Source organism: Ovis canadensis, chromosome 9, assembly GCF_042477335.2.
Source record: "Ovis canadensis isolate MfBH-ARS-UI-01 breed Bighorn chromosome 9, ARS-UI_OviCan_v2, whole genome shotgun sequence".
In the NCBI taxonomy this organism is placed as follows: Eukaryota; Metazoa; Chordata; class Mammalia; order Artiodactyla; family Bovidae; genus Ovis; species Ovis canadensis.
The window spans coordinates 49,439,636-49,459,499 of NC_091253.1; the positions used below are offsets into that span (position 1 = coordinate 49,439,636).

At 44.5% G+C, this 19,864-nt stretch overlaps 1 protein-coding gene across 4 annotated transcripts in view; it reads left to right on the forward strand.

Moving 5' to 3' along the window:
- Positions 1 to 19,864, forward strand: part of CHD7 (chromodomain helicase DNA binding protein 7) — a 193,337-nt gene that overhangs the window by 93,054 nt on the left and 80,419 nt on the right. For all 4 annotated transcript variants that reach the window (XM_069600084.1, XM_069600086.1, XM_069600087.1 and 1 more), the window contains exon 3: positions 11,419 to 11,849. In XM_069600084.1, coding sequence (XP_069456185.1) covers positions 11,419 to 11,849 — 431 coding nt within the window. The remainder of the gene's footprint in view (positions 1 to 11,418; positions 11,850 to 19,864) is intronic.

The following is a 19,864-nucleotide window of genomic DNA, read 5'->3' on the forward strand; positions in this document are numbered from 1 at the left end:
AGTTTCAAGAGAGTTAGGTTTTAGGCAGATGGGAACCTGACATAGATCACAGATTTGTCGAGATGGAGTCACTTAATTAAGAAAAGAATTCATGTAGTAATAAAGGGTAACATCTAGTTAGAAATAGCCTCAGAAAAGAAGCTTGTTTTGCTTTGGTTTGTGTTTTAAGTGCATTTAACTGAAGGAAGGACGGTGGATTTTTACTCAGCTCGTTCTTGAACCCTAGAGAATAATGATGCTTTTCTGATTTTGATGCTAAAACTTCAACAATTCAAGGGAAATGTACCAGTCGCTCTTCCGACCCTGTTAGACACACCTGTGTACACTTAAGTGCAGTAATTGGCGGTGTTTCTCTGCCTGTCTTCTGCAGAGGGGCAGATATCAAGGTGGAAAGGGAGCTCCAAGAACACAGTGGGAGCCAAATGTTAAAATGTGAGAAGCGACTTTGTTGTGCTGCTTTCCCTCCAATGTGGCCCCCAGTCAGAGTCATTCATTATTCATACGGCCGTGCACAAACAAGGTAAAATGTCTCTGGAAGAGATCTGAAATGAGCACATCATGAGAAAGCTTCACCTCCTGTACATAGGGACCCCTCTGTAGTTCAAATGGGAGCAAATAATTGGTGGGCAATTCATTGAGTTCTTTTCCCTCCTGCAGTTGTAATTGTGGAATCATGTTCGGTTGAGAGGAAAAAAAAAAAATCTTGACTGTAGAAGGATCTCCATTCTGAACCAGCTCTAAAACTAAAACCTACCCACACAAAGCAATTGTGAGCTGATATACATAACCAGCCTTCTCTTCTTGCCCAGCTGTGTAGATTCAATTATAATAATTTTCTCAGTTGCATAACATTGCTGTTTGTTTATTACTGCGTTATTAGTCAGTGAATGAACCTCCCTCTTTTTGACCCCTCAGCAGTGTTTATAAAATACTTAATTGCTTTGGTATCTTCTGTTTCATGTATAATTCCAGCTGGAAGGAGTCATGGGGACACAATCCCCTTTAAGTGTTAAACCGACTGTTTCTAAGGTGCAGGAAACTTTCTGTTAAAATACACATCAGGAGCCTTTAATATTGCTTGTAGTGCAGTTTCTTTTCTTTTTCTCCCTTCTTTTTTAAAATTTGAACACAGTGATTAAAAAAAAAAATCTCCCTGTGATGGTTTCAGTGGTGCTTAACTATCTCAGAGTGTCAGACTCCAGCCTGCCTGTAGCGCCTACACCCTTCATTTCATCCCGGTTCTTCCTGTCAGAGTGGGTCCCACCTCTGTCCAGCTGGTACTTCGCACACAGCTGTCTGTGTCATCATGCCTTCCTCCTCTCTGAAGACACGGCAACAGGAATGGGCCTCCCTGGTGGCTCAGATGGTAAAGTATCTGCCTGCAGTGCAAGAGGCCCAGGTTTGATCCCTGGATTGGGAAGATCACTGGAGAAGGGAATGGCTACCCACTCTAGGAGCCTGACGGGCTATAGTCTGTGGGGTTGCAGAGACTCAGATACGACTGAGTGATTTTCACAGGAATGGGTGAGCTGCAGTGATTAGATAATAGGTGTAGTAGCTAAGATGTAGGCTCCACAGAGAGGTGACCTGGCTTGAATCTTGACTCTTGTAACGAGCTTTTTGTGACTTTGGACAAATGCATCACCTCTTTGTGTGCCTCAGTCCTCCCATTTATCAAATGGGGATAATTTCCCCAGGTGGGTTGTGAGCACAGAGAGGTGCTTGGCACAGGAGGGCTCAGTGTCACGATCAACAGAGCAGCATCACAAAGCGATGAACAAGTCCTGTTGTGTTCTCTGTCCTCCTGTGGTCAGTGGGATATCTACATGCAAGGGGGATCCAGGATGGGGAGGGGGAAAGACTGAAAAAAAATTAAGACGTGAGTGGCTGGGGATTTTAAGGTATGCATTGTTGCTGCGTAACAAATTGCCACAGATTTCGTGGCTTCTGACAATACCGTGTTCTTATCCCCCGTTTCTGTGAGTCAGGATTTGAGCCCAGCTCAGCTGCCTCCTATGCTTGGGGCCTTTTCAGGCTACTATCAGGAGTGGGGACTGTGTTTACATCTGGAGTCTTGGCTGGGCGGGGATTGACTTCTGTGTCCACGGGGGTTGTGGGCCGAATTCACTTTAGGTAGCTGTGTGACTTGGGGCCCCAGCCTGGGGCTGTCCTTGACCCCTGGAGGCTGCCCTGGGCTCGTGACCATGGTGGGTTGCTCCCAGCTGGCAGCAAGGAATGTCCGGCCCTCAACGGGGGACCCACTCCCTCTTCACAAGCTTCCTGATTAGGTCAGGCCCGCCTTTGAGTAACTCAGAGCCAACTGATTTGGGGTTTCTAATCATACTTGCGAGTCCCTCTCAGCCTGGCCACGTCTGCTGGCCAGCAGCCACAGGTCCCCCTCGAGGCTAGCAGGTGGAGATTGTGGGGTCACCTTAGAATTCTGCCTCCTACAAGATGTGAATGATTTTTTTTTTTTAATAGAACCAAAGCAATCTGTCATTAAGCATTTATTGCAACTAGATCTTTTGCTAGCCTCACAAGCCCTGAGTCCTGGAGAACTTACTGGGTGTAAATTAGCTTTATTACTGAGCTCCTTACAAATGGATTTTTTTCCCCCCTTAAAGACTGTTCTATTCCCATTTCTACACAAACCCCTGGGATTGTTCTGTGTTAGGTAAAGACACAGAACTATTGAGGTTTGACTTTTTAAGTTAATAGGAGCAGCATTGCAAGCTACCTTTAACACTGACCTTTTTAGGCTAGTAGAAGTCTATAAAGTGCGAATGTGGAATGAATTGGTTTTCCAGGGCCAAACTCTGTACGTTCCCCCTTTGTAACTCAAGGATCAACGAACTTTAGGTACACCAGTGATAGCAAAAAAAAAAAAAAGAAGAAGAAAACAACAATGGAAGTGTACAGTAAAAAGAAAAAAAAAAAACCAAACGATTGAATTGAACTAAACTATTTTTGGTATGTAAATTTGGTCTTTGTCCTTAGTGGCTTGAATAGGCTCTATTTATGCAAAACATGTCGACCAGCCCGGAAGCACTGCTGTCTTGTTTTGCTGAGCTTGATCCCTGGTAAGCTCGGTGGCTTCAGCTCTGGGTGTCTGCTGCCAAATTCAAGCATCCAAACAGCCTTTTGAGAACTTTACAGACCTTAGAGATAACTGGAAATAGGGAAGAGGAATGCCCCTGTAACTGGGATTAGTTCTACAGATTCTCATTCTCTGGTGATTGTGGAGTGGAGGCTGTTAAGGGCAGGGTGCCCTGTGCAAGGTGGTGAAGGAAGAAACAGGAGGGAAAGGAGAGACAGTACAGTTGGCCTTGTTAAGGACCCCGAGCACATTCGTTATCTTTCCTGTTTTTACTTCTAGGAAGTAATGTCCAGTAACAGATAACACTTGAGGATTTACTGCTTTTAGGAAGCAAGACCTTCGGAACAAGAGGGTGAAAGTTTGGCCCTGTCTCAGATTCCTCTAATGGGGTCAGAGTTTGGGTTGCTTACTGGAAGTCAGAGGCACTGCAATGCCACATTTGCAGACCCTGTTTCTTTTTGGTGGGGGGATGGTGCGGCAGCTGTAGGAGGAGACTGGGTGTCATCCTTATGGTGGGCGGGCCTGCTGCCTGCAGGGACTGTCCCCTTGTGTGCCGTCCAGGCTGCCCAGGAAGTCACTCAACAGCTTTCAATCGTGTTGTGTTCATGCTGGTTTCCGTCTCTCCCCTGCCCAGAGGAGTGAGGCTTTTCTCAACCAACCCCTCTGCATTTCCCTTCTATTACAAGTACTTTGGGGAAGGAGATTTCAAGGTTAGGGGCGTGGTCTGATGACCGCACAGGCTCTTTGGAGAACTGACACATGTTAACGCAACGTTCAAGTCTTGTCTAAACAACTAAGCTGATTTTCCCAGGCACTTGTGAAGCAATGGAGAAACAACAAAACAAAAACTTCAAAACTTTAACATCACTTTAACTCTGTGCCCTCAGTGTGTGGGTGTGTGTGTGTGATTTGGATGGGACAAACATGTCATCTCATTATATGCTTTTTAAATGTAAGGCGATTACTTGGTCTGGTGCTTTTGCTAAGCACTAGAATTGACCTGTTACCCAACTGGCATGGTGGCCACAGAGCTGTACCCTCCGGCTGGCACCTCACTCAGCCACAGGGCGGCACCCAGCCCAGCGTGACAGTCTGGTTGCATGGACACGGAGAGAGGGCGGCGACAGGGAGCAACAGTGGCCAGACGCCCTGTTCTCCTGCACTGGGAGGGAGTGTGTGCCACTCAGAACTTCTCAGACACTTACGAAGGGGGTCAACATCGATGGAGTCTCTCTGCAGGGCTGTCGAGGTCCAGTTCCCCATGAAAACACCAGAGCACAGTATGTCCCACGCTACAGAGGCCAGTGACACTCCTCGTGATGTAGTTTCACCCTGAGCACTGCAAGGTGGCCAGGATTCACTGTGTGATGGGAAGTTATTTAACACTGAATTCCGCATGCCCAGTTGGTTCATTGTTTTGGACTCTTCTCATTCAAAATGCACTTACAGTGTAGATGCTGTCAGAATGCCTACAGAAGATTTTTAAATGAGATACTTCACAGTAACTAAATTTTTTTTTTCAAGTCTAAAACGAATGATTCTGAGGGACACAGTAAGATAAGTTATTATATTTTAAAATTAATTTTATTTAACTTTTCTTCACTGCATATATATATTATAATGGAAATTGTATAAGTCAATTGATTATATGATTATACTAACGTCCCTGTTTTATTCCTACATATGACCATAATTGAGTAAGCTGTTTTCAGTGCATTTATATGAAATTGTATTTATTCATAGAGTCGTGTACTAGCTTTTAAAATATTTGGTAACCACGGCTTTAAGACAAGCCCTCTTTCTCTCTCTCTCACATTCCTCCCACAGAGGTGATGGATTTGCTCTGCTTTAGCTGCTTAAATCCAGAGTACATTTTAAAGAACATTTTTATTCAAGATATTCTTGGACAAAGAATGCCATGGTTAAATATCTGTATGGCCTACTGTGTCCTGTCCCTCTTCAGAGTATAGTAAGGGTTTGAAGAGTTTTGCAGTAAAGAAAAATGCTTAACATTGTCTAACCCAGAATTCTCAAAACTCCCATGACTTGAGTCTTCTTTTCTCGAAACACTTTTTAAAATCCTAAACTTAGAAAGAAAATTTTCTATACTTTTGCCTTCTCAAGTCATATGACCAACAAGTGTGATACTGTTCATTTTTGTGTCTATGTTTATAAAATTGTTCATTTGATATTTTTTTCTTAGAAATGGTCTTTTTAAATGAGCTGAATAAAACTAACTGGTATAGGAAAGGCTTGAGCTTGAGTCCCTGACTCTTGATACCAAATTTGGTCCAACAGAAAATATTCTGATCCTTGATTCTTAAGATTGTTCCTGTCCTTGTAATTTTATATCAAAGGATGAAAGTTAAAAATTATTTCAGTTGACCATTCAGAATAATACCTGTTCATCTTGATCTCCTCTCCAACAGTTTTGAAAACTGTTGGAAAGTTTTGAAAACCCCCTGTGAGGTACTTTTGTGTCTTCAGTCCACCACACCCTAGACGTGGTTTGTTGCTCCGGCTGGTCCATCGAGAGAGGAACCCCTGGCCAGTGTTTGCCTCCCTGAACCGTGTTTTTTCCAGAAAGCCTCCTTGGTGTCTGCTGGCTGACATGCTTTGCCCTCCCTCAGCAGGCACCCAGGCTCCCTGGTTCACTGTTACATCCTCAAATGTTTGTTGGATGAATAAGTGATTTGAGCACGAGGTATTACTGAGATGGTCTTTCTGTCAATGTCATTGACCAGAAAAAGATGTTTAAATCTCAGTGGAATTTACAAAACCTTTGCCAAATGCTCTGTTGAATCCTGGTACATTTAGACTGGAGATTGAGCTGTAGTGTTCACACCAGAATTCATTTTTAAGAGTGTAGAGGGACTGAGAGCCTGTGGAATACTGGAAAAAGAGAAGTGAAGAAAACCAGTAATGGGAACATGTCTCCAAAGCCATTTAAAAAGCCTCCAACAACCAAATTGTACTTTTCAGTCTTTTTTCTTCCCCCTCTTAGCCACTCCATGTGGCTTACAGTACTGCAGTTCCCCGACCAAGGATTGAACCTGTGCCCCTGCGGTGGCAGTGCAGAGTCCTAACCACTGGACTGCCAGGGAAGTCCCTGTACTTTTTAGTCTTAAATGGCTACTTAATATCTGTATTTTTACAAGCCATTGCATTCATAGTTGAGTGTTTTGAGCTTGCACCTGTTGTCACGTGCGGCTCAATTTTCCTGCCACTTCTCCCCCTGGATCTCAGTTTCTCTGAGCACCAAGTGCCTGCCTCTCTTCAGCCTACTTTGTGGGGTGGGATGTTTCCCCCGGAAGCACTGTGTCCTTTCATCTAGTTGGTAGTATCTTCTCTTTATTATAAAGTAGCATTTTGATTTTATATGTATTGTGTCACTCGCTGAGTAGAATGTTTGCCCACAGACGTCCAGTATTACGAACAGTGTTGGTTTGCAGGGATCGTCCGTGCTGGAAACACTGCACGCTATTTACTGACTCATGGTCACTGACTTTAAGAGCAAGTTGAGGCTTCAAGACTATAATTAAGAAAAAACATGGTTAAATAAGATAGGCTTTGAAGTCAGAAAATGCTGGTTCATCTTGGAGGGAAAACACAGTGGAGATGGATGTAGAGTGTCTTCTTGGGCTTTTTTTTTTTTTTTTTTTGCCTACACTGAGTGGCATGTGGGATCTTAGTTTCCCGACCAGGGATTGAACCCATGCTCCCTGCAGGGAAGTTCAGAATCTTAACCACTGGACTGACAGGGAAGTCCCTTATGCATTTTTTTAAATGTTCTTTTGAAGGTTCCTGAGCCTTTGGGGTCACCTTTGCTTAAAGGTAACAGAGGGGTTGGCCTTGCCTCCCTCACCCATCTCTTCTTTGGTTAAATTTACAGTCTGTTCTGCTGTTTTACACGAGGAAACTTGTTAATGTGTTTGCCTAATTTATATGTTCATGAAACATAGAGTTGATAAAAATCATCTTCAGTTTATGGTAATTTTTTTGGATAGCACACACCTTGGATGATTTTTATTTATTGTTCAAATATCAGTCACTCTGTTTCAGTTCCGAAAGTGCATGGCACAGTCCTTACAAGTTCCATAATTCTCCAACAGGCACATGGAACTATGATAGAAAATGTGTTAAGCAGGAAGTCCTAAAGGGTGTATTTCAAAATACCTTTGGTATCTAACATTCTCTGCATTTACCCTAATAAATGAGAGGTTTTAGGAATGTCCTATATGGTGATATCAGATGTTAATGGCATTGATTACCTGTCAGGCAGTGGGAAATGATGGGAAAATGTCTGCTGTAAAATTAAATAGCATTAGAGAAGACTGTACCATGCGTTTGGGTGTGTGTAGGGGGGGTGAGGGGGCTGGACCTGGGAGACTTTGTCAGGGTATTACTCTGAGCTCCAGGTTTTTTCCCCTGCATGATTAAGGCAGGCCATCTGTTCTTTGTTAAATGTTTACAAAAACAGCTTTTCTCTAAAAGATTTAAGGAGATGTGGGTCTGGTAAACACTATAATATTTCTGAGCACCTTTCCCACCCGACTTCAAGCAGTGTTCAAACAGAATTCTGCTGCCTATCAAACAGCCTTCATATCTTTTTTGTATTTGGTCTTTACATTCCCCCCCCCCCTCCCCGCCACCTCTTCTTACAGACGATTAAATTTTTAAGGGATACTAATTTATGGCTTCATTTGTTACTGAAAGGAGCATCCAAAATGATTTGTATGCTAAAGTGCAGATGAATTTTCCGACTTCTGGTATTATGTGTTATATGCTTTTTCTGACTCACATCCATGGAACAGGTATCTCTCATCAGAAGCTGGCATCTGGTTACCCTAGTTAATGCCATGCAGATTAGAGAAAGGTACACATACCTGGAATTAATTCACCATTCTAAGCTGTAAGCACTGTTTACTCAGAGACTTTCCTCTTTCCTTCCCCTTCCAGGAAATGCCTTGTCTTCCATTTCCTGACAAATAGCTTGTCCCAAATAAGTTTGATCTCCATGTGTCTTATGAAAAGATCTGGCTTTTTCCATTGTACTTACATGAGTAAATAATATTTAACAATTAGTTCTACTCCAGCAACTTAGATATAGTAAAACTGTTGAATCAGATCCCATTAATTCTCAGATACTAAAATTAAAAAAAAAACTTTTAATTTTGTATTGGGGTATAGGTGATAAACAAACAATGTTGTGAGTTTCAGGTGAATAACAAAGGGACTCAGCCACACATATCCTTGTATCCATTCTCTCCCAAACTTCCGTCCCTTCCGGGCTGCCACATAGCATTGAGCAGGGTTCCCTGCGCTGTATAGTGCGTCCTTGTTGGTTAACCATTTTAAATTTGACAGTGTGTACCTCTTCACCCCAAACTCCCTAACTATTCCTTCTCCCCATCCTTCTCCCCATCAGCCATAAGTTTATTCTCTAAGTCTGTGAGTCTCTTTTGTGTTTTGTAAGTAAGTTCAGTGGTATAATTTCTTTTTAGATCCTGTATATAAGGAATGTCATATGATATTTCTCCTCTGTCTGACTTACTTCACTCACTATGATGATCTCAAGGTTCATCCATGTTGCTGTGAATGTCAGCCATTGACAGTTCGATTAGGTCCTCGGTTGGTGTTTGCTGAAAGCGTTTGTTAGGGCAGGTGGGTAATGTTTGCCAGGATGTGCTCATTTTGTCACCACTGGGCAGGCCCTGCAGCTGTGTGCATCCCCTCTCTTCTGCCCTGGCTCCACTCTCCTCCTGTGCGTCCTCCAGGGTCTTCCCCTCTCTCCTTCAGGGTTTCCCCACTCTCCTTCAGGGTCTTCCCCTGTCCCCTTCAGGGTCTTCCCCTCTCAGCTCTGACCAAGAAACAGCAGTATGTATTTGATGATTTTCTAGTATCATAGGATGTTGGAAGAGACTTTGGGATAAATGCTTCCTTTTGCCGAGGAAGAAAAAGTGCCATGATTCCCCCCAGATAATACACCTCGTGGCAGGGTTCGGATTAGAATGTTCTCTCTCATCTCACAACTCTAACTCTGGCTGTTTCTCTTCCACCAGTGCAGCTGCAGAACTGAATGTAGGCTCCTCCGGTAACTGTAGTAGCTTTTAGTGGGAACAGAACAACCAGTTTCTTTCCTGGCAGTGGTTTCTTTTCTTTGAGTTTTTGGAGGGTCATTGAACACTGGGAAGAAAGTGAAGCTTGCAGTACCTTTCCCATGAGGATGAGGCCTCTGGGTGAGGTTTCAGGAGCCAGGCAGAGGAGCACTGGATTTAGTAGGAAACCTAGATTCAGATGACACCTCGGGCCCCCCACCCTTGTGGCCTCGGGTAGCCACCCAGCCTCCTCAAATTCTACTTCTTTTCTGAAAAACAGGGGTACATGATCACATTTGGTTGTATTGGAATCTGAATTGCAGTCTGAGCTCCTCTCTCATCCCCTGCAGACCTGGCCTCTCTGGTGGCTCCTCTCTTGGGGTCCTCTCACATCCCCTGCAGACCTGGCCGCTCTGGCGGCTCCTCTCTTGGGGTCCTCTCACATCCCCTGCAGACCTGGCCGCTCTGGCGGCTCCTCTCTTGGGATCGTGTGGGCGGGCACAGGCCCCAGTTCTGTCACTTGCCTCTATCGCTCTTGGGCACATGCATCACATGAATGTGTCTATGTCCACAGAGAGCTCTCCAGGCTGGCGCAGGGGTCGAACAGTGTCCCAGACTAAAGTGCTTACCTAGCACAGGCCCACCATGTGGTAGTTTTCCATGCACACTTGTGGCTGTTACTACTGTTGCTCTTTATATTATAGTTACTATCCAGTGTCTGGAGAAGCATACGAAAAAGGCAGAAAATGAATGACGCTTGCAGATGTAACCTTTTCAAGGATTGCGTTGAAATGTAAAGGTGCATTAGATGTCATAGTTTACAGTGGAGACAGGTTGTCCTCTATCCCTGTTGTCAGCATCCTGTCCCAGGTGTTGGTATTCTCCACAGTATTTAAGACCATCTCTGGATATGGTCCTGCTGCTGCTAAGTCGCGTCAGCCTTGTCTGACTCTGCGCGACCCCATAGACGGCAGCCCACCAGGCTCCACCATCCTTGGGATTCTCCAGGCAAGAACACTGGAATGGGCTCCCGTTTCCTTCTCCATGCATGAAAGTGAAAAGTGAAAGTGAAGTCACTCAAGTCTTGTCCGACTCTTTGTGACCCCATGGACTGAAGCCTACCAGGCTCCTCCATCCATGGGGTTTTCCAGGCAAGAGTACTGGAGTGGGGTGCCATTGCCTTCTCCAGGATACGGTCCTAGTGGATGTTAAAAATCTCCTGCCAAAATTAAAAAAAAAAAAATCTGCAAGTCATGTCAGATTGACTGTTTGGGGGAATCTCTTACTCTCTCTGCCCCTGCCTCCCTTCTTCCCTCCCTTCCTCTGTGTGAGATTTGGAAATGTGAAGCTTTAATCGCTTAATAAAAACATTATCTTCCTTGCCTATCAGTACCAGAAATCTAACCAACCCCAAATTATTCAGCTGGTATGTGTGTGCTTAGTTGCTCAGTTGTGTTAGACTCTTGAGACTCTATAAACTGTAGCCTGCCAGGCTCCTCTGTCCATGGGTTTCTCCAAGCAAGAATAATGGAGTGAGTTGCCATTTCCTTCTCTAGGGGATCTTCCCAAACCAGGAATTGAACCTGGGTCTCCTGCATTACAGGCAGATTCTTTACCGACTGAACTATGAGGGAAGTCCTGTCCACATATAAGCTGGCATATATGCTTTTAATTTGACATTTGAATGTCATTTAAATTAGAAATGACTTGTACTATATAAGATTTGGGTGTTTATACTCGGACTTCAAACTTTCACAATATCTGATTCTTACGGTGCTCAGTTTCCCTGCTGGTTTTAAAAGTGACTTGATTATCCATCTTTAATTTCCCTTTCCTGCATGGGGAGAATTCCACTTGAATTCCATCTTTGTGGCTTAGCTTTTGCTGCTGTTTCCTCCTTCATCAGTTCCTACACAGGTGCTAAGGACATGGAAAGTGTCTTTAAATTGAATGAGAAATTTTCTCTCCTGAACAGAATTTTTTTTTTTTAACTCTATGACTAAGTTGCTCACTTTAACTCTATTCATTTAAAAGCTTTCTTGTTGAAGAAATCTGTTTTTTTTTTTGGATGAGACAAAATGATAAGTTTCACAACTGTATAGTGGGTTAAGTTTGCTGCCTTGAGTGTAGAGTAAGTTTGAGAACTATCAGCACTAACTTTCAGTTCCTTTCTAAACTACGAAGAATGATAAACTAATTTCAATTCCTATTTGTGTCTCTTAGCATTCTCCATCGGAGCCCTTTCTAGAGAAACCAGTGCCGGATATGACTCAGGTTAGTGGACCGAACGCTCAGCTAGTGAAGAGTGATGATTACCTGCCATCGATAGAACAGCAGCCACAGCAAAAGAAGAAGAAAAAGAAGAACAACCACATTGTTGCAGAGGATCCCAGTAAAAACTTTGGTAAAGATGACTTCCCTGGTGGGGTTGATAACCAAGAACTAAACAGGAACTCACTAGACGGGTCCCAAGAAGAGAAAAAGAAAAAGAAAAGGCCGAAGGCAAAAAAAGATCCCAAGGAACTGAAAGAACCCAAGGAGAAAAAAGAGCCCAAGGAACCCAAGACCCCGAAAGCCCCTAAGATTCCCAAAGAGCCAAAGGAAAAGAAAGTAAAAACTGCCACGCCAAAACCCAAATCCAGCAAAAAGTCAAGGTAGGCTGCGGGCAGAAACACCCGCCACCAAACAGTAGAGACACAAGCACCAAACAGTTACAACCTGTGGGATGTGGGGGGGGGAGAGGGGGCAGCTCAAGGGTGGGGGTCACTCTGATTTTTGTCCTTACTGTTAAGCTTCTTTCTCTCACACCCAAACTAACAAGTGAAGGTGTTAACGCATTCTAAAATTTAGGACTCCCATTATTATGAGTTGTTGATTCGGGTGGTAGATTTTTAGAAATGTTACTGGGTGAAGAATAGTTTCTTATTTAAAATCACTGACTTATATTTTTATGAAAACCTGGCATTTAACAAATAGAACCAGGTTACCAGCATAATTTTTTGTAAGCTTAGACCACCAACCTCATTTTCAGCAACAATGCCAAACTGGGTAAGAAGGATTATAGAAGCCAGGTGAGTCACTATATTTCAGCAGGCTTTTCAGTCCTGCTTCCCAGAAGTTGAAACAGGAGAATTAATTCTCCCTGTTTGGCAGGCAGAGTGAGCCTTCCAGGGGCAGGGTGGAGATCCTAGCGGGCGACATGGGACAAATCAAAGAGCAGTTACCCATTAGATATGCCTCGGGTAGGACCATGTAGTTTAGGTTCTAGGGGAAAAGCCTCCTACACGCCCTCCTTCCCCTCCGTACTTCCCCACCGACTCTCTGACCCCCCCAGGAGGCATATTTATTCAGTAAGAAAAACTGAGAGGAAAGGACATTGAAGACTAATTTTTTTCATTTGTACTGAACATTTCTTACAACTGTTCTGAACCAGTTCCAAACATCTGAATCTATTTTTCAGAATATGGCTCATGTTATAAAATATAGTTTCCAGATGGAAGTATGGTCAGACTTGGTTACCCCGAACCTGTTTGTAAAACTCGTGTAGAAAATACGCACCCCCCCCCCCCACCGTAACCCCCCACGTGTGAGTGTGCATGCCTGTGGCGCACACGCGTAGTCAGCCCTGAGGCTGAGGGCGCTGGATCCCCGCATCGCAAGCTCGCGGGCCAGGCAGCCTTGGGCTTGTGGGCGATCCTGTGTATCAGGAGCAGGTACACAAAGAGGGTGTGGTTTCTGTGGCTAGAGAGATGCTGCAGAGTGGAAGGACAAACTGGGATTTTCAACTTCCGCTGAAAATATCTAAACAACCCAATGTGTTATTCTGTAGTGTAAATTTGAATCATAGTACTTAAAAGAAAACCTTTTGTTGTCAGCGCTATATATGGTGCCCAAATAACCGAGTTACAGTTCGCCCTCCACAAGGGACTTGAGTATCCTTGGATTCTGGTATCTGCCAGGATCCTGGGACCACTTCCTTGTAGATATGGAGAACCATATATTCAATAATCGGGTCATATGGAGAACCATATATTCAATAATCGGGTCTGATAGGTAACTTGATGTTTGCATTTACTTACGAGCATTCTTTGATGCCTTGGTATGTGGTTTCTTAATTGAAAGCCTTTATTTTTTTCCTCTGTACAAACACTCTTCTAAACTCACAATCCATTATAAGTTTCGTTTTCATTTACTTAAGAATTATTTTATTGGGGGCTTACTATTTGCAGGTACTGTGTTAAGACAGGGATGTGAGCCAAGAGGATGCTGTTAGAATTTCGGTCTGATTTATGAAGGGGGTTTTAAAAATATAGTTGCTTAAATCTGAGTGTTGTGCTTTTGGTAGGAAGAGGCATGTGCTTTATTTCTGCAAAATCTAAAAAGAAAGTTTTTTTTTTTAACTTAAAATGTAAAAGAGTGTGTGGTCTCAAGAAGTTTTCTGGAGTTCAGAAAATATATCACCAAAACTAGCCTCAAAATATATCTGTCTTCAATTTTTATCTTAGTGTTTTGAGTTTATTACCTAATGGTAATAATTGATTTAAAAAACCCCACTCTATCTTGGATACTGGTCATCAATTCCCAGCTGTGTTCTTTGAAGCTCTCAGTCTACCTCAGACTGACCCTGTCTTTAAAAATGTACTTTAGCACATCCTTAGGCCATGTAGGATACGTTGTTTAGTTGCTAAGTCATGTCCTATTCTACTCGCTACAGTGTGTGAACCCATGGACTGTAGCCTGCCAGGCTCCTCTGTCCATGGATGTTTCAGGTAAGATTATTGGAGTGGGTTGCTGTTTCCTTCTCCAAGGTTGGGGAAGATACTAAATTATTTTGTTTTAACAGTGAAACTTGTTGAAATGTCCCTAGTTGCCATAAACAACCATTAGGAGCTTGGAGCATCAAATTCAGACTTTCCAGGCCCCTCCCCCACCTCCTTGGTGCAGGTACAGACTGTGCCCTTATCTTCAGAAGACCCTTCGGTGATGCTCGTCTGTGGCCTTGGCCACCCAGCCTGACGTGTGTGTCCGTGCATAGGGAGCGGTCAGCATGGTTGAGACTGAGTGGCAGCCGTGCCCTAGAGTCACATGCTTTCAGCAGGAGGAAGGTGTGTGATTATCTTCTCCCAAGAAGAAAGCCTAGTACTTTTTTTTTCTTCTTGTGACTAGTAGTCTCTGTCAATGGGTGCCATAGGTGACAATTGTTCTCCCCCAAGTGGTGTGACAGTAACTGATGGGAGCCCTACTGTAGTATCTGGAGAATGCCAGTGGGGAGGGGGCATGCCCTGGAGACATGGGGGGCCACCAGGAGGGCCACCAGTGACTTGACTTCTTAACCGGCCACTTGCCGACTTAGGATGAAGTGTGGTGAGGACATGCCTGAGAGAGGTTTTCCTGTTGTTGATGGTCTGGTGAGTGTGGCTGTCTGAGAATATGGTAACCGAACAGGGAGTGTCATTCTTAATTAACCAGCCAACCTATTGTTTTGTGGAGCTGCAGTGTTTCTGCTGGTCAGGTGAACAGAGACACTCGAGTTGTGGTCTTGTTTAAGGCTAGGAAGGAAAAAGTGTCCCCCAAGCAAGGATAAGCAGATTGCACACAACTGCATGTAAATTCTGAATAGCATAGCAGAATAATTATGTAAATTGAATATGCAGTGATGAAGGTAATGGGAGGTTTGGGTTATGTCAGTGCTGGGGTTGAATTGCTGGAGCAGGTTGCTGTAAGCCCTGGAATACAGCAGTGGCAATTTTGTTTTGCAGAACGTTATGTGATACCAGTTATTTCCATCCTTGAATAAGTTAACTTGATGAATTTGTTTATACAGAAAATAATTCTCCTACAGAGGGCTGGAACAGAAGGGATAAACAGAAATGGAAGGAAACAGTTACTGTAGAACCGCTCACATCTCTCCCGTTTGGCCCTCTCTACTGCGTCACTCGCAAGATTTCTGGTAACAAGCTCATGCTCTGAGTGTCTGGTGACAGCAGTGACCCATTAGTGGTCTGCATTGTGTCCAGGCAGCAGAGAACTGGCTTTGCGTCATTGACACACTTGTGCTAACATAGCACGTGAGAAAGGATGGTTGTCTTCAGGGGGACCAGTTTTCCTGTGTGCTTCCACGGCTTCATTCTCTCAACCTGTCCTCCCACTTCATTCCTTTGAGTCTCTGAGGCTTAAATTTGTGGCCATTCCCAGCAAACTGGCCCTTTGGGCAACAACATATGATTGAATCTGTCTTGCCTATTCAGGGGAACCTAAAAGAACTGTCCAGAAGCTGTTACATACAGTGGTGGTGGTTGGGTCATCACGTCTGACTCTTGCGAGCTCATGGAATTTAGCCCCTTGGGCTCCTCTATTCATGAGATTTCCCAGGCAAAAATACTGGAGTGGGTTGTCACTTCCTTCTCCAGGGGATCTTCCTGACCCAGGGATCGAACCTGCATCTCCTGCATTGCAGGCATATTCTTTCACTGCTGAGTCACCAGGGAAACCCTGCAAAATAGAACAGTAGGGAAACAGAAAAAGGTGTCAGCATTTCAGAAAGAGTCACTTAATATCTTAATGACGGGGAAAAAAAAGTACAGGCCATATTCCTCTTTTCTAGTTAGAGCTATATCTTTCTTCCCCCTTTCCATTTTACCTTAAATATATATTTTTCCACATGTTTTTCCTGTGAGCTCTCCAGGTGTCTTTATAGTCTTCTAATATTGTCAGATAATATTGAAAATAAGGGCTCAGACATTTGTCGCTTGGAAAGGTACTCTTTTGCATACGGAAGGGGTCACGGAGCTGAAATTCGAGGATTTGTGGCCTTCCCTTCAATGCGTTTTCTGTTGTGTGTGCTTGGGCCTTGTGCAAAGGGAGAATTTGGAGGAAGTGCTTCCTTTGAATGACTTTGAACGATTTAGTAGTGCGTTTAGCTATATAAAGATTCTTTGAATGTACATAAAGAAGGGAACTTGGCCAAAGGGTGTGACTTGACTGTTGAAGCTTCAGTTCAAAGAAGCCATGGAGATTCGCTTCTGGTGCAGTTTCTAGGAATTCATCTGACTCCTTGCTCCCCTCTCTGCGCCCCTCCCCCCAAGTATTAAAGTTAGTAGGAAGCTAAAAATGCTACTTCTCGATTAAGAGTGAAGATATTTTAAAGTGGAAAGCAACCATACTGTTCTTGTTTTAGAAAGATATATTAAGTAAACACGTAAACTATTTTTTTGCATACGACACTTTCATTAATATTTATGTTGTGACTTTCTTCTAACAACTGTAGCTTATCAGATACTATCTTCTCAATTATGATCCTGGAGAGTAGCAACATTTACCTGAGAAATACTTTTATTCAGTCATTCAGTCAGCAAGCCCAATGGTGATGTATTTCAACCAACTAATACATATTTTATAGTGTGCTCTGAAACACGTAGAATTATTTGCACACAAAACAAACCATTAAACTCATTTTACTAATAAGTACAGAATTGCTTGATAGGTATCTCCCCATCGGGTAAACTGAATTAAGCCAGCAGCTCTTCTTCTGTTTATTTGTTCTTTCTTCTACTCACATGCTGTGCCTTGGTTTTGACCTAAGACACTGAATAGCTGTTCAGACGGAATCAGCTGTTTTAGATGCTGTGCCTCAAATGGGTATAGGTCTCTCTAGCATGTGGTCACAAAGGGACTGTTGAGCCCTTTCGGTGTTGGTGAGGACTAAGAACTTCTCATGAACAGCATGCGATCTGCCTGCCCACGGGCCTGCACTGTCTGCTCCTGGTCAGTACTCCAAGCTCTGGGACAGAGGTGTGGCCAGGTACCCCCTTACCTGCTAATCTCAAAGATTGTCTTCTCCTTGATAAACGGGCCATGTATGTGCTCAGTCCTGTCCGGCTCTTTGCAACCCCATGGACTGTAGCAGGCCAGGCTCCTCTGTCCATGGGATTCTCCAAGCAAGAATACTGTAATGGGTTGCCATTTCCTCCTCCAGGGGATCTTCCCGACCCAGATATCAAACCCATGTCTCATGTCTCCTGCATTGGCAGGCAAGTTCCTTACCAATAAGACCTCCTGGGAAGCCAAAAGGACTCAGACGTCAGAAGAGAGCAAACATGTCCATGGGGTCTCCTTAATCCCAAATCCTTCTTTCCTTCAGTAGAACCACCTGGGATCCTTTCCTGTGCCAGTGACAGGCCACATCATGACATTTCCCCCTTCTGGTTTATCTTAAATGAAGACAAGCAGGGAGAGAGAGTGGTCAGCTGCTTTTCAGTACAGACTGACGTCTGACAGTACCTGAGTCCGTTTACACTTACTGGGGACGGGAGGCCCTGCAACACTGACCCTTAACAGAAGTTCTGCTGACTCATGCTCTGGGCTGAGTGCAGGCATGGACCACACTGGACCTGCTGGGAGTTTAGCCTGTCTGTCCAGTGAGCTGCAGCGGAATTCAAGAGTGAAGGCCTGCTGGCATTGTGGTCTGTGTGGGGGAGGTGCAGTAGGTCCCACTGCACCCATCAGAGGAGAGATGAGGAGGCCCTAGAAGGCAGAGGGATGGGTGTGAAAGGTGGTTTTCCTGGAGACGCATTCCTCTGAAGTCTTTCCTAAGTGGGGTTTTAGGGTGGGGCATAGGAGACATGGTGGTGATGTCAGAGTTGGAAGATGAGGAGCAGGAGGAATCACGTGTGCATGCTAAGTCACTTCAGTCGTGTCAGATTCTTTGCGACCCCATGGACTGTAGACCTCCAGGCTCCTCTGTCTGTGGGGATTCTCCAGGCAGGAATTCTGGAGTGGGTTGCCTTTTCCTTCTCCAGAGGCTCTTTCCAACCCAGGGATCCAACTCGGTATCTCTTAAGTCTCCTGTATTGGCAGGCGGGTTCTTTACCACTAGTGCCAAAATTATTGTTAAAAGATTTCTATGGTTATGAAACAAACGTTTTTGAGAAGTGTGAAGTTTTGTATGGATGCTGAACCTGTCACGTGATATGTAAAGCACTCCCTGCTAGTTGTTTTCTGCCCAAAGGCCCCCCGGGATGTTGGATGCAAAGCCACTGTGAGAGCATCAGGCACGTGAGAGGCCAGTCCTTGCATCGGCTATCCTCCCCATAGATGCCTGTGTGACTGAGCTCTCAATGTCGAATAGGGAACTGGAAGGTATAGGATTAAGAAAAAAGACACTGATTTCTCCGTCTCTCGATCTCTGTCTTTTAATTTTAGAAAAACAACACCCTTGAACTTCCATTAGATGACTAATTTTATGTGTACCCTGATTCCTGTAGGAACAGTGTAATGTCGTGGGAGTTCTGCCTCTCCTGTCTGGGTGGGTGGTGAGATTTATTCTTTTTTTCCTCATGGGCCTTAAATTTGCTGAGCCTAATTCTCCACCTCTGGACCTCACCCAGTTACATCGAGAGTGGGCTGCCCATCTCCAGGGTTGACTTTAGCCACCCTGGTGCATCAGAGAAGATGCTCTTGAATCTAGGGGAGTTGGGGTCTGGCTGCTACCGCCACCCACACTGTCCCTGTCCTGGTCGTGGGAATGCTGCTCATGAAACAGACAAGCATCTTAGGACTTGGCACAAGCTGCCAAATACCGGCCCTGCTGTCTGGCTCTTGGAAGAATATCCCATGGTAGAAGGGCAGTGAAAGGCCTGCTTTCTGCCCTAGCGTGTGACGAGTGGTGTGCCCAATCCTTTGCACTGTGTCTCAGTGCCAGGCAGAGCCGCAGGCTGATGCTGATGTTTGCTGAGCTTCTGGTATCCGATGACACATTAGCTTACTAGACTTTGCTTCCGTCTTACTTCTGATGGTGGTTTAGTCCCTCAGTCGTGTCTGACTCTTTGCAACCCCGTGGATTATAGCCCACCAGGCTTCTCTGTCCGTGGGATTATTACCAGGCAAGAATACTGGAGTGGGTTGCCATTTCCTTCTCCAGGGGATATTGTTGACCCAGGGATTGAACCTGGGTCTTCTGCCTTGCAGGCGATCTCTTTACTAACTGAGCCACTAGGGAAGCCCTCATTGATTCAGTCCATAAAACTCAGTAACCTTTAGTCTTTCGGTGATAATTTGTGACTGCCTGATGTCTTTTTTTTTCTTTCTTTTCCCCAACACCTAGAATCTATTCAACATTAAAAACGGGTTTAGCTCTTTCAGGAGGACTTTCTGCTGTACTTTCTGTTTCATTTCTTTTTTTTTTTTTTCAACATTCTTCTTTATAAAATGGTCAGCTGGAGCTCTCCTCAGGACAGAGTGCAGTGTTAGTTACTCAGTTGGGTCCACCTCTTTGCGACCCCATGGACTATAGCCCACCAGGCTTCTCAGTCCATGGGATTCTCCAGGTAAGGATACTGGAGTGGGTAGCCATTGCCTTCTTCAGGGGGTCTTCCTGACCCAGGACGGGTCTCCTGCATTGCAGGCAGATTCTTAACCATCTGAGCCACCAGGGAAGCCCCTCCTTAGAACAGAGTTCTGATGTTATTGGAACCTACCCAGGGATGAGTCCAAGTAACAGAAAACATTCACCAGGAGAGGTTTTCCCCAGGACCTGGGCTCTGGAGCCAGGCGGGTCCTGGGATGGCTGCTTACTAGGCTGAGTGTGTAACTGCTTTGACCGTTTTGGACAGTTTGATAGTAAGATACAAGGGTGAGCGGTATTGAGTCTGAAATAGATATTTTAAATGAA